The 15791-nt window shown below is 38.7% G+C and overlaps 1 protein-coding gene across 3 annotated transcripts in view; it reads left to right on the forward strand.

Annotated features, from left to right (window-relative positions):
• The first annotated feature begins 389 nt into the window (after positions 1-389).
• The window catches only part of LOC129555972 (cytochrome P450 2C42-like), a 37088-nt gene continuing 21686 nt past the window's right edge, over positions 390-15791 (forward strand). For 2 of the 3 annotated variants that reach the window (XM_055425933.2, XM_088842511.1), the window contains exons 1-3: positions 390-557; positions 3536-3698; positions 3856-4005. In XM_055425933.2, the coding sequence (XP_055281908.2) occupies positions 390-557; positions 3536-3698; positions 3856-4005 (481 nt within the window). Of the gene's footprint in view, positions 558-3535; positions 3705-3855; positions 4006-15791 lie in introns of all 3 variants that reach the window. The other variant, XM_088842510.1, reaches the window with a different exon arrangement.

Raw genomic sequence — 15791 nt, forward strand, 5'->3', positions numbered from 1 at the left:
AATATACTGATTATCTTCAAAGTCATAAATTTACAACTGATCATTGACTTGAATCCAGAATTTTGAGCTGTTTTTTGGCATCAGATTATTTATTTCAGTGGTTCTCAATCCTAACTGCACGGTGGAAAAAAATTTTTTTTTAATTATCAAACGTGTATCCCAGCCCAGTACAAGTAAATGACAATCTCCAAAGTCATTACAGTACAGAGGGAAAACAAGACTAAAGGACACTTTGATTTCACCTTTATCAGTGGCCAAAGTCCACTCAGAATAGAGTATAAAGTGGATGTGATTGATTCATATATTTAATCCTCAGAGAGACTCGTGTTGAATCATCAGGGACTTAGATTTCAAGCTCACAGTCGTCTGAGTAAGAAGAGAAGGCATCAATGGATCTGGCTGTGGTCCTGGTGCTCTGTCTCTCCTGTCTGCTTCTCCTCTCACTCTGGAAACAGAGCTCTGGGAAAGGGAAGCTCCCACCAGGCCCCACTCCTCTCCCAATTCTTGGAAACATCCTACAGTTAGATGTTAAGAACATCAGCAAATCTTTAACCAATGTAAGTAGATTTTATTCTCCTCCAGTGGCTTGAAAAGGGTAAGTAAATTAAGTTCAATTTTAAAAATAGTTTATATTTCTCTGGCCACATTATTTTTTTTATTTTACTTTTCAGTTGGTATTTATTTATTTTTGAGTGCACTGGGTCTTCCTTGCTGTGCACAAGCTTTCTTGAGTTGTGGCAGATTGGAGCTATTCTCTATTTGCGCTGTACAGACTTCTCATTGTGGTGGCTTCTCTTGTTGTAAAGCATGGGTTCTAGGGCACATGGACTCAGGAGTTGTGGAAAACAGGCTTAGTTGCCCTTTGGCATAAGGAATCTTCCTACACCAGGGATTGAACTTTCATCAGCAAGTGAACTCTTAACCACTGGACCACCAGGGAAGTCCTGGGCACATTGTTAAAACAGATCAGCAAATTACTCCCTGTAAATTCTGGTATTTCTGTTGTCTTTTCTGGCCTGTCATTGTCATAAGTAGAGAAACGAAGTAATGTGTTTTGTGAGCAGAGGAATATTTGTCTTTGCACATGCACATGTAATAGAATCAAAATAATAAAGTGGCAAAAGCTGCAAGTGTTACTTCCCTTTGTTTCACAGCCATTTGCTGTGATTTGGGACTGAAAGTAAATGATAAGTGTTTTGTGATTAGAGATTTCCTTGCAAAAGTCTTTTACTATATAAGCTGTGTGTTTTGTTCAGATGGCCATGAAAATATAACTTTTCTCAAGAAGTACATTGTGCTTGGTATTAAAGAAATACCTCTGCGTTCAGTACAAGCATGAGTGAATGAGAGAAAGAACTCACCAGTCAGGGTCCCACTGGCGGCAGAAGCACTCATTTGGATTCTTCAGGAAGCTCCTGTCTGTACCCTGTAAATACTGCAGGATGGAAGATATTGTTCCTCCATGACACATGCATGTCCTGGCACTGCCTCTACGATGCTTCCTCCCCTTCTGTATTAGTGACACCAGTGGATCTCAAACTAAGCTGGGCATTAGAGTTATCTGAATTCATTTTTTAAAATATGGAATTCTAGTATTCATCATAGGGCTAGGGGATATGAATTCCCATTGGAAGAACCCTACACTTGGTTCTGAAGCAGTCAGCTAGGTGATGGTTTAAAGGTGGGCCTCAGGGATTGATGCATTGCTTCTTAAGGATCAGAAGGTGAATAAGGGTTTCAAATTTAAATCTTCTATGTAGTAGCCATGGGACGCTGGAAAGGAAATGGAATTCCCCAACCTGTTTCCTTATATTTTGTTGTTGGTGTTCAGTTGCTCAGTCATGTACGACTCTTTGCGATTCCGTGGACTGCAGCATGCAAGGCAATCACCATCTGCCGGGGATTGTTCAAACTCACATATGTCCATTGAGTCAGTGATGCCATCCAACCATCTTGTCCTCTGCCATCCCCTTCTCCCCTGCCTTCAATCTTTCCCAGCATCAGGATCTTTTCAAATGAGTCACCTCTTCACATCAGGTGGCCAAAGCATTGGAGCTTCAGCTTCAGTATCAGTCCTTCCAATGAATATTCAGGGTTGATTTCATTTAGGATTGACTGATTTGGTCTCTTTGCAGTCCAAGGGACTCTGAAGAGTCTTCTCCAACACTACAGTTCAAAAGCATCAATTCTTTAGCTGTCAGCCTTCTTTGTGGTCCAACTCTCACATCCATACATAACTACTGGAAAACCAATAGCTTTGACTAGACAGACTTATGTCATCAGAGTAATGTCTCTGCTTTTTAATATGCTGTCTAGGTTGGTCATAGCCTTTCTTCCAAGGAGTAAGCATCTGTTAATTTCATTGCTGCAGTCACCATCTGCAGTGATTTTGGAGCCCAAGAAAATAAAATCTGTCATTGTTTCCCCATCTATTTGCCAGGAAGTGATGGAACTGGATGCCATGAATGTTGAATTTTAAGCCAGCTTTTTCACTCTCCTCTTTCACTTTCATCAAGAGGCTCTTTAGTTCCTCTTTGCTTTCTGCCATAAAGGTGGTGTCATTGCATATCTGAGGTTATTGATGTTTCTCCTGACAATCTTGATTCAAGCTTGTGCTTCATCCAGCCTGGCATTTCTCATGATGTACTCTTTATTTGAAATAGCTCAACTGGAATTCCATCACCTCCACTAGCTTTGTTCGTAGTGATGCTTTCTAAGGCACACTTGACTTCACATTCCAAGATGTCTGGCTCTAGGTCAGTGATCACGTTATCGTGACTATCTTGGTCATGAAGATCTTTTTTGTACAGTTCTTCTGTGTATTCTTGCCACCTCTTCTTAATATCTTCTGCTTCTATTAGGTCCATACCATTTCTGTCCGTTATCGAGCCCATCTTTGCATGAAATGTTCCCTTGGAATCTCTAATTTTCTTGAAGAGATCTCTTGTTTTTCCTATTCTGCTGTTTTCCTCTATTTCTTTGCATTGATCACTGAAGGACTGATTCTAAAGCTGAAGCTGCAATATTTTGGCCACCTCATGCGACGAGTTGACTCACTGGAAAAGACTCTGATGCTAGGAAAGGTTGGGGGGAGGAGGAGAAGGGGACGACAGAGAATGAGATGGCCTGATGGCATCACCGACTCTGTGGACATGAGTTTGAGTGAACTCCAGGAGTTGATGATGGACAGGGAGGCCTGGCGTGCTGTGATTCATGGGGTCGCGGAGAGTCAGATACAACTGAGCGACTGAACTGAACTCCTTATTTATATGCCGAGCAAATAAACCTGCTGAAGGTGCTGATATGAGAATTAATTGTAATCTGGGTACCAGTTACTTGAGCCATTGTCTAGCATAACAGACAGAAATGGAAGCAGTAACAATTACCATCATACTTATGTATTAAATTCAGAAATATTTAGGCTGTATGTGGCAGAATGAAAGCATAATAGTAGGATGATAATACATTCTGCCTCAGGCACAATATAGTTTCAAATATTGACTTATTTTGCTATTATGTGCACCTCCCTTCACAGCTCTCAAAAGTCTACGGCCCTGTGTTCACTGTGTATTTTGGCATGAAGCCCGTCGTGGTCTTGCATGGATATGAAGCAGTGAAAGAAGCCCTGATTGATAAGGCAGAGGAGTTTTCTGGAAGAGGCGCATTTCCATTGGCTGAAAAAGCTAATATAATAAATGGTATGTGTTAAGCATTGGCAATGGGAGTGGGCAGGATGCAAACAGGAATTTGAAGAGCTCTCCAGCAGAACTTGGTCCATATGGGAGGCTGCCAAGTGTCAGCTTACTTCTCCTTCCCTAGGACCTCCCTTCTAGTTTCTGTTTCCCTTCCTGGCAGGAATCCTTTTCAGCAATGGGAAGACATGGAAAGAGATGCGGCGCTTCTCCCTCATGACCCTGAGAAATTTTGGGATGGGGAAGAGGAGCATTGAGGACCGAGTTCAAGAGGAAGCCCGCTGCCTGGTGGAGGAGTTGAGAAAAACCAATGGTGAGCAGTTCTATGCTCTGTAATAGCTCTATCCTTAATAGTCTCTCTCTCCAATGATGCCCCTTGGAAGCATTTCAGGACGGGCCACATCTTTCCTATGGGTCATGACTGTCAGCCCTCATGTGGAGGAAAGGAGGCTTGAAGCAGAGAACCAAGTGGGCTTTTGTGTATCTATGCTTGCTGCGTGTGGACGTCTAGGATTACACATACTGTGTGGTTACAAAAGGTCATTTATTCGTACGGTCTTCTGAGCTCTGTTTTAATATCAGAAATCACTAAGAATAGTTTTGAATCATTTCATGAAAGAGAAAGCAGTGATTTTCCTGTATCATAAATGTGGTTGTCTGTTTTAGAGCATTTCACCAGGGAATACTTAAGTAGACAGGGTGGGAATGACCTCCTCATGCCTTTATGGAGCATGAAACAGTGTCATATGCGTTTACTTAATTGAACTATATTCTTATATTCAGTCTCACAGACACATCTGACAGTTATTCCAGGACCCAGGCCTGATGTTCTGGCCAATAGTTATATCATCTATGATTTCAGTCCATTAGGAATATCTATCTCAGTGCAGTTCTCAATCATGAGTTCTCTATAAAGGCATGAGTGCATGCTAAGTCCCTTTGGTCATATCTGACACTTTGTGACCTTATGGACTGTAGCCCACTATGCTCCTCTATCCATAGGATTCTCCTTGCAAGAATACTGGAGTCTGTTGCTGTCCCCTCCTCCAGAGGATCTTCCTAACCCAGGGATCAGACCTGTGTCTCCCTCTTAAGTCTCCTGCATTGGCCGGAAGGCTCTTTACCACTAGCTCCACCTGGGAAGCCCTCTCTGTAAAGGCAGCACTATTTAAAGACATCAGTACCAATTATTTCTTGTTACTCAATACTCACTATACTTATATTGTGAAAAAATATATGCTACACATATTCAGCACAACACACCAAACCAAGTGATTAATATGAAAATTTTTTAAACTAGATTTCAACCTAATCAATACCTGTTTACCCTGTCTTCTCTAACTAGAATTTGACTCTGTTTTCAGTTAACCAAACTTTGCTCCATCATTGGATTTTGATAACAAATTTATGGTAATTATTTACTTCCCACTACCAGGCACAAAATATTTGTCATAATGACTGATTTTTCAGCTTGTATTACAAATTCCGCTGTTTTAATTTTTTTTCTTCAGAATTAAAGACTGAAAATCAGATTTCATGTGAATCACATATAGATGAAGAAATTTCCCAAAGTTTTCAAAATCACCCTCTACCTATAAAGTAAAATAAACTTAATTTTAACCTTACAAGTCTAGAATATAAAGGAACTTGCCATAGGAACCAATAAGTACACATGTTCCTTTTGTTCCATGCCCTACCATTTCTTTGCAACACTTAAAAATATTTTTATAGTAAACAACATATAGCATAAGATCTATCCTCTTAACATATTATTTTTTGCAGGACAGTATTATTAACTATAATCATACAGTAGGCCTCTAGAACTTTCATCCTTCATGACTGATACTCTCTACCCATTGAACTCTCCATTTCCTTTCCCCAAGGCCCTGCTAACCAGCAATCTACTTTCTACTTCTGTGAGTTTGACTTCTTTGGCTACTTCATCTAAGTGGAATAGCAACATTGGTCCTTTCTGACTTTTCTACTTAGCAAAATATGCTTCTGACTTTTCTACTTAGCAAAATATGCTCATGGGTCATCCATATTGTAGTATGTGACAAGATTTCTTTCATGTTTATGACTGAATAGTACTCCAGTGTGTGTATTTACATATTTGCCCTTTTGCTAATTATTGAGGGATATTTAGGTTCTTTCCACCCCATGGCTATATCTATTTGAGATCCCAAATCAGTTCAGTTCTTCATAAATGGGACTTCTGGGTAATATAGTAAATGTATTTAATATTTCTGATTTTTGAAGAGCCTCCACAGTCAAAATATGAACACAAGAGCTGGTCCAACCACACCATTGGTTATTGATAAGCTGAGACCAGCACAAAACTTAATGATTAGTGATGTTAGCATTGTTTCAGATACCTATTGACCAATCTTCTTTACTTTTTTTAAATGAACACAAGTTAAAAATATTATATAACTCATTAATGAGAAAATAAGTTACAACAAGTAGTAACAGAGTATTCCAACCATGTTATAGGACAAGGGTGGAAAAATACAAATTTATTTAGAGTGAAAAAATGTTGATATGAATGTGCAAATGAAGGCAAAACTAGCTAGGAAAGTCAACTGAATCTCTACAGAACAGAGTTTGTATGTCTAGAGACAAGAATTATTTTGTGTTGCTGTCTATTGTTGAAAAATGAAAAAGTTGCAAAATATCTCCCATAATACAGAAGGGTGAACTATATAGATAGTGCATAATTTTCTACAGAACCATACATTTTCCCTACGTGGTTGCTGTAACTACACCTACATATCCAGGTTTTTAAAAAATCAACTTCCTGAATGGATGTGGTCTACACTCAATATTTTCCCCCAGCTTCATTGAAATATAATTGATACTGTGTAAGTTTAAAGTATACAATATGTTGATTTTATATACTCATATATTGCAATAGATTACTACCATAGCTTGTCTAGCACCTCCATCAAGTCCCATCATTAGCAGCATCTCCTTATTTCCCCAACCTCTTGCCCCTAGAAACCATCCTTCTACTCTGTTTCTATGTGTTAGTTGTTTTTTGTTTTTTTTTTCAGATTCCACATATAAGTGATTTCATATAGTATTTGTCTTGTCTGTCTTATTTCACTAAGCATAATATGCTCACTACCCATTCAGTGGTAACAAATACAAGGATTTACTTCCTCTCATGGCTGAATAGTATTCCATTGTGTGTGTGTATGTGTATATCAGTCAAGTGCTGAACTTAAAGTGATGTATATACAGTAGACACTTGAACAACATGGGTTTGAACTCATTGGTCCACTGATATGTGGATATTTTCCAGTAAGTACTTGCTACAGTACCACATGATTCATGCTTGGTTGGATCCTGGACCATGTAACTGCAGATGTGGAAGGCCAACTGTAAAGTTATGCATGGACTTTCAACTGTGGCCAGGTGGGATAGAGGTCAGTGCTCCATCCACATGTTGTTCAAGGGTCAACTCTCTGCGTGTATGTTTATTTTTTCTTTATCAATTCAACAGTTGATGGAGACTTAGTTTGTCTCCATATCTTAGATATTGTGAAAAATGCTGCAATAAACATGAAGTACAGAAACCTCTATGATATTCTGTTTTCATTTCATTCAGAAGTAGCAATGCTGGATCATATGGTAGTTCTATTTTTAATATATAGAGGAGTTTCCACACTGTTTTACATAGTGACTGTAGAAGTTTACATTCACACCAATAGTGTTTAAGTGTTCCCTTTTGTCCACATCCCAGTCAACCCTTGTTATTTCTTGACTTTTGATGGCAGTCATTCTAATGTGTGCTTTGTGATTTTGATCTCCATTTTCCTGGCAAATGGTAATGTTGAGAACATTTTATGCACTTGTTGGCCATTTGCATGTCTTTTGGGAGAAATGTCAGTTCAGTTCCTCTGCCCACTTTTACCCAGGTTGCTTTACTTTTTATTGCATTGTATGAGTTCTCTACATATTTTGGATATTAACCCTTTATAAGAAATATGGTTTGGAAATATTTTCTCATACTTTGTAGGTTTCCTTTCATACTTGTTTTGCTGTGCAGAAAAGCTTTTTACTTTGATGTAGTCCCATTAGTTTACTTTTGATTTCATTGCTGTGCTTTTGGTGTTACATTAAAAAAATCACATTGCCAAAACCATTCTCAAGGAGTGTTTTCTCTAAGTTTTATTCTAGTAGTTTTATGCTTTCAGGTCTTCCACTGAAGTCTTTAATCCACTTAAAGTTAACTTTTGTGAGTGGTAAAGATAGGGGTCCTGTTTCATTCTTTTGCATGTGAATTTGTAATTTTCCTAACACTATTTATTGAAGAGACTATCCTTCTCCATTAAGTATTATTGGCTCCCTTGTCAAATATTAGTTGATATTATATGTATGGGTTTATTGCTGGGCTCTGAATTCTGTTGCATTGGTTTATGTGTTTGTTTTTATGCCAGTACAATATTCTTTTGATATCTTAGCTTTGTAATATGATTTGAAATCAGAAATTTTAATGTGTTTAGCATTTTTCATTCTTCTTGGGACTTCTTTGGGTATTTGGGGTCTTTTTATAAATACATGTGGATTTTTAGAATTATTTTTTGTATTTCTGTAAGAGATGCCATTAGAATTTGATAGAATTTGATAGAATTACAATGACTCTACAGACTGCTTTGGATATTATGGACATAATAATAGTATTAATACTTCTGATTCATGGACACTAAATAGCTTTTCATTTATTCATGCCTTATTAATTATTTTCATCAGCGTCTTTAAGAGATCAGTATACAACACTTTCATTTCACTGGTTAACTTTATTCCTAAGCATTTCATCATTTTATTATGAGAAAAATGGGATTGTTTTCTTTATTTCTTTTTCAAAGAGTTTGTTTTTAATGTACAGAAATGCAAATCATTTTTTATGTTGACTTCATATCCTGCAACTTTACTGAATTCACTGATTAGTTCTAACAGTTTTTAGTAGGGTCTTTAGGGTTTTCCATATATAAGATCATAGCATGTGTAAACAGACTTTTTTGCTTCTTCCTTTTCCTTTGTGTGTGCATGAGTGCTCAGTCGTGTCTAACTCTACAACCCTAGGGTCTGTAGCCCATCAGTCTTTTCTGTCCATGTTTTTTCCAAGCAAGAATACTGGAGTGGGTTGCCACTGAGAGGCTGCTGGGGCTAGGATTCCAGTACTATAGTGAATAGGAGTGGTAAGAGTGGGCATTCTTATTGTTCCTGATCCTAGAGAAAAATCTTTTGATCTGTCATCTTTTGATCTGTCACCTTTGAGTACAATGTTAGCTGTGGAGTTGTCATAGATCACTTTCAATTGTAATGTCTCATTTTTTATGTTGACTTTATATCCTACAACTTTACTGAATTCACTGGTTCTAGGTTTTTAGTAGGGTCTTTAGGGCTTTCCATACATAAGATCGTAAGATGTGAAAGCAGACAGTTTTTACTTATTCCTTAATACCCTGGCCACCTCATGCGAAGAGTTGACTCACTGGAAAAGACTCTGATGCTGGGAGGGATTGGGGGCAGGAGAAGAAGGGGACGACAGAGAATGAGATGACTGGATGGCATAACCGACTCGATGGACGTGAGTTTGAGTGAACTCCGGGAGCTGGTGATGGACAGAGAGGCCTGGCATGCTTTTATTCATGGGGTCGCAAAGAGTCGGGTCGGACATGACTGAGCGACTGAACTGAACTTTCCTTTGGACACATTTTCTTTTTACTGAGAGATAGTTGTAGACTGGACCCTCAATACTATGTTGAATAGCAGTTGTAAGAGGGGGCAATCTTATATTTTTCCTGATCCTAGAGGAAAAGCTTTCAAACTGTCACCTCTAAGTATGATGTTAACTGTGGGTTTGTCATATATCACACTATTATGCTGAGTAATATAGAAGTGTTTTTATCAAGAAAGAATTTCTAATTTTGTCAAATGCTTTTTCTACATCTATTGTGTTGATTTTTGCTTTTCATTTTAATAATGTGGTATATTGCATTGATAAATTTAATATGTTCAAAAGAGTTTGAGAAAGATTGGCAATGTTTCTAATCCTTAAATGTCTGTGGAATTCATCAGTGAAGTCATCTGGTTCTAGGCTTTTTTCGTTGTTGGGTTTTGATTACTGATTTGACAACCTTATCGTTTTTGGTTTGTGAGATTTTCTGTTTCTTCATGATTCAGTCCTAATAGCTTGTCTATCCATTTCTTCTATGCTATACAATTTGTTGATGTCACAGTAGTTGCTTCAACTTTTTTTGTATTCCTGTGGTATCAGTTGTAATGTCTCATCTTCACTTCTGATTGTTTTTCATTTGAATTTTCTCTTTTTTAATTAAAAATTTTTAAATAAATAGCACTTGTTATTTGGAGTGAGACTTTCTTGTACATCTTTTCATCCATTTATTTATTTGTTGTGTTTTGGCTGCGTGGTATGTGGGATCTTTGTTCCCTGACCAGGGATCAAACACATGCCCCCTGTATTGGAAGCGCAGAATCTGGAACCACTGGACTACCAGGGAAGTCCCTGCTTTCACTCTCTTTTTTAGATAATCTAGGTAAAGATTTGTCAGTTTATCTTTGAATTTCTATACTAGAGGTAATGGTGGTTTATGCACCACCTCTACATTACTGTGGTATTCTGGATTCATCTATATATTTACCTATATCTGCAAACTTTATACTTTTGTGCTTTTGTGTTACTATTCAGTGCCCTATTGTTTCAACTTTCAGTTCAGTTCAGTTCAGTTCAGTTCAGTCGCTCCAGTCGTGTCCGACTCTCCGCGACCCCATGAATCACAGCATGCCAGGCCTTCCTGTCCATCACCAACTCCCGGAGTTCACTCAAACTCAAGTCCACAGAGTTGGTGATGCCATCCAGCCATCTCATTCTCGGTCGTCCCCTTCTCCTCCCGCCCCCAACCTTTCCCAGCATCACAGTCTTTTCCAGTGAGTCAACTCGTCGCATGAGGTGGCCAAAGTATTGCAGTCTCAGCTTTAGCATAAGTCCTTCCAATGAACACCCAGGATCGATCTCCCTTAGAATGGACTGGTTGGATCTCCTTGTGGTACAAGGGACTCTCAAGAGTCTTCTCCAACACCACAGTTCAAAAGCATCAACTCTTTGGCGATCAGCTTTCTTCACAGTCCAACTCTCACATCCATACATGACCACGGGAAAAACCATAGACTTGACTAGACGGACCTTGGTTGGCAAAGTAATGTCTCTGCTTTTTAATATATTATCAAGGTTGGTCATAACTTTCCTTCCAAGGAGTAAGTGTCTTTTAATTTCATGGCTGCAATCAGCATCTGCAGTGATTTTGAGCCCCAAAAAATAAAGTCTGACACCGTCTCCACTGTTTTCCCATCTATTTCCCATGAAGTGATGGGACCAGATGCCATGATCTTTGTTTTCTGAATGTTGAGCTTCAAGTCAACCTTTTCACTCTCCCCTTTCACTTTCATCAAGAGGCTTTTGAGTTCCTCTTCATTTTCTGCCATAAGGGTAGTGTCATCTGCATATCTGAGATTATTGATATTTCTCCCAGCAATCTTGATTCCAGCTTGTGCTTCTTCCAGCCCAGTGTTCCTCATGATGTACTCTGCATATAAGTTAAATAAGCAAGGTGACAAGATACAGCCTTGACGTACTCCTTTTCCTATTTGGAACCAGTCGGTTGTTCCATGTCCAGTTCTAACTGTTGCTTTCTGACCTGTATACAGGTTTCTCAAGAGGCAGGTCAGGTGGTCTGGTATTCCCATCTCTTTCAGAATGTTCCACAGTTTATTGTGATCCACACAGTCAAAGGCTTTGGCATAGTCAATGAAGCAGAAATAGATGTTTTTCTGGAACTCTCTTGCTTTTTTGATGATCCAGCGGATGTTGGCAATTTGATCTGGAGAGTTTTGAGCATGACTTTACTAGCGTGTGAGATGAGTGCAACTGTGCAGTAGTTTGAGCATTCTTTGGCATTGCCTTTCTTTGGGATTGGAATGAAGACTGACCTTTTCCAGTCCTGTGGCCACTGCTGAGTTTTCCAAATTTGCTGGCATATTGAGTGCAGCACTTTCACAACATCATCTTTCAAGATTTGAAATAGCTCAACTGGAATTCCATCACCACCACTAGCTTTGTTCGTAGTGATGCTTTCTAAGGCCCACTTGACTTCACATTCCAAGATGTCTGGCTCTAGGTCAGTGATCACGTTATCGTGACTACCTTGCTCATGAAGATCTTTTTTGTACAGTTCTTCTGTGTATTCTTGCCACCTCTTCTTAATATCTTCTGCTTCTGTTAGGTCCATACCATTTCTGTCCTTTATCGAGCCCATCTTTGCATGAAATGTTCCCTTGGAATCTCTAATTTTCTTGAAGAGATCTCTTGTTTTTCCCATTCTGTTGTTTTCCTCTATTTCTTTGCATTGATCACTGAGGAAGGCTTTCTTATCTCTCCTTGCTATTCTTTGGAACTCTGCATTCAGATGCTTATATCTTTCCTTTTCTCCTTTGCTTTTCTCCTCTCTTCTTTTCACAGCTATTTGTAAGGCCTCCTCAGACAGCCATTTTGCTTTTTTGCATTTCTTTTCCATGGGGATGGTCTTGGTCCCTGTCTCCTGTACAATGTCACGAACCTCCATCCAGAGTTCATCAGGCACTCTATCTATCAGATCTAGTCCCTTAAATCTATTTCTCACTTCCACTGTATAATCATAAGGGATTTGATTTAGGTCATATCTGAATGGTCTAGTGGTTTTCCCTACTTTCTTCAATTTCAGTCTGAATTTGGCAATAAGGAGTTCATGATCTGAGCCACAGTCAGCTCCTACTCTTGTTTTTGCTAACTGTATACAGCTTCTCCATCTTTGACTGCAAAGAATATAATCAATCTGATTTCGGTGTTGACCATCTGGTGATGTCCACGTGTAGAGTCTTCTCTTGTGTTGTTGGAAGAGGGTGTTTGCTATGACCAGTGCGTTCTCTTGACAAAACTCTATTAGCCTTTGCCCTGCTTCATTCCGTGCTCCAAGGCCAGATTTGCCTCTTACTCCAGGTGTTTCTTGACTTCCTTCTTTTGCATTCCAGTCCCCTATAATGAAAAGGACATCTTTTTTGGGTTTTAGTTTTACTTTAATGACACGTTTTAGCATTTCTTGTAAGACATGTCTAGTGGTGATGAACACCTTCAGCTTTTATTTGTCCTTTATTGGAGAATTGTTTTGCCAGATATGTTAACAGTATTCATGGTTGACAATTTTTTTTTTTTCTTTTTTCTTTATCATCCCACTCATTTCTGGGCCTGCAACATCTCTGCTTAGAAATCTGTTGTTAGTTGTATGATGTTTCTGTTGTAGGAGACAAATCACTATTTCCTTGCTGCTATGACACTTCTCTCTTTATCTTTGACTTTTGACAATTTGATTATAATGCATTTCAATGTGGATTCTTTTGTTCATCCTAGTTAGAGTGTGTTGGCCTTCTAGGATCTGAGTGTCAGTTTTCCCCTGATATGGAAAGTTTTTTGCCATTAATTTCTTCAAATAAGCTTTCTGTCCCTTTCTATCTCTCTTCCCCATAATATGCATATTGATATAATTATTGGTGCTCTGTAAGTTCCTTAGGATTTTGTCATTCTTTTTCATATTTTTTCCCTTTTGATCTTCTGCTTTAATAATATTAGTGTGGGCTTAGTTACTCTGAGGCATGTGGGATCTTAGTTTCCTAAATAAGAATGGAACCCACTTCTCCTGCATGGGAAAGTGGATTCTTAACCATTGGACTACCAGGGAAGTTCTTTTTTGATTCTTTTTCATGTTTGGTCTCTTTGTTGACATTCTCATTTTGTTCATGAATCATCCTCTTGAACTGATGAATCATCTTTACCACACTTTTAAAAATTCTTTGTTCATATAAGTAATATCTCCATTACTTTGGGGTCAGTTTCCAGAGATTTATTTTCTACTTTTGAGCCATGTTTCCTGCTCCTTTTTGTGTTTTGTGACTTTGTGTTGGGATCCAGGATTTTGAAAAAATTGCCAACCCTCCCAGCCTTTTTTTTTATGGGTAGTTCACAGCTGATTCTGCTTATTTTTAATTATTTAAATTTAATTAATTAATTTTTAATTGGATCATAATTGCTTCACATTATTGTGGCCCAGTATTTATATAAGGCAAAACTCTACCCAGGTATCTTGGCTAGGGATTCTGGGGGCCTCTGAAATCTTTTTCTTTTGAAAATGAAGATGTAACTTCTCTGGCCTTGAGTGTAGAATTTCACAATTAGTGAAGCTTGCCAAATTCATTTCAGGTAACCTCTTGTTCCCTTTGTTGTCTGTCTGCAGCAAGTTTCCCCTTAATACCCTGAATCAGATGAGACAGATACCATCCCCTTGGGTAGCCCTGAAAAAAGCCAGAGCACCAGAAGAAAGCTCCACTCCTCTCCCATCCTCTTCAAGAAAAATCCTGAACTGGTTCACTTTCTCTAGATTGTGCCAAGCCATGCTGGCCATAGCAAACCACTATCTTCACTTTCCTTTATTCTCAGTGGTCCCAGACATCCATACTATTCTAGTTCTGAGAGCACCCCAAGTTAGTTAAGACAGAAACCATTTCCTAAAGAAGCCCCTGAAAAGTCAGTTCATTGGATGCATGCTTCATCCTTCGCTTTCGTGCAATGGAGTAGTCACCACCTTGGCCATTCTCTTCTAGCACTGAGTTGTGACAGGTTGGGGGAGTTGCTAATACAGGAAAAAAAATTTCACTTTTTAAAATTTTAATATGGCTGTTCTTAGCTGTGTACTCATCTATGATACTGCAACACGTAACTGGATTCTGAAAACCTCATTAAAATTTTTACTGCATTTATAATTTTTAAATCAGTGTGTCTATGGGAGAACAAGGGCTAGGACACCATCTTCCTGATGTCACTTTGTCAGTATATTTTTAATTCAAGTGATTCTTAATCTATAGATATGAACATTTTATCTCTCCACATAATGAATTTTCATTGATCATTTCATTGCAGCAATTTTGTTTTATAGATCTCCTACCGAAAAGAAAACTTTTCCTCTAATGTGATTTCTTTACTGGAAATATGATAATTTTGTTTTAAATGATGCATGGGGGAAATCAATCCTGGGTGTTCACTGGAAGGACTGATGCTAAAATTGAAACTCCAATACTTTGGCCACCTCATGCGATGAGTTGACTCACTGGAAAAGACTCTGATGCTGGGAAGGATTGGGGGCAAAAGGAGAAGGGGACGGCAGAGAATGAGATGGCTGGATGGCATCACCAACTCGATGGCCATGAGTTTGAGTGAACTCCGGGAGTTGGTGATGGACAGGGAGGCCTGGCGTGCTGTGATTCATGGGGTCACAAAGAGTCGGACACGACTGAGCGACTGAACTGAACTGAAAACAGATTGAAATATACTATTCTGTTGCTAGCTACACAGAACAATATCACAGATGTTCACATAGGGCAACTCTACCCAAATAATTAATTTTTGATCTAAAAGGAAATGATTAGCATTTAATTCCTAAGGAGACAATTTTTAAAAAATTTTTCATCAATTTACCTTTTCTGCTTCACTTATTTGGGATTTATGTTTGAAACAGAAATTTTGCATTTTATTCATATTTTTCTATGATCCAGCATATGTTGGCAATTTGATCTCTGGTTCCTCTGCCTTTTCTACATCCAGCTTGTTCATCTGGAAGTTCTTGGTTCATGTACGCTGAAGCCTAGCTTAAAGGATTTTTTGGATGATAGAAAAAGCAAGGGAATTCTACAAAATTCATCTGCTTCTGCTTCACTGACTCTGCTAAAACTTTTGACTGTGTATTGTTCTTGTTCAGTCTCTTGGTTGTGTCCAACTTTTTGCGAAACCATGCACCGCAGGACTTCAGGCTTCCTTGTCCTTCACCATCTCCTGGAGCTTGCTCAAACTTACTTCCATTGTGTCAGTGATGCCATCCAACCATCTTGTCCTCTGCCATGCCCTTCTCCTCCTGACTTCAATCTTTCCAAACATCAGGGTCTTTTCAAATGGGTCAGCTCTTGGCATCAGGTGGCCAAAGCATAGGAGCT

This window comes from Moschus berezovskii, chromosome 12 (genome assembly GCF_049115385.1).
Source record: "Moschus berezovskii isolate FMDL1 chromosome 12, NW_MosBer_1.0, whole genome shotgun sequence".
Lineage (NCBI taxonomy): Eukaryota > Metazoa > Chordata > Mammalia > Artiodactyla > Moschidae > Moschus > Moschus berezovskii.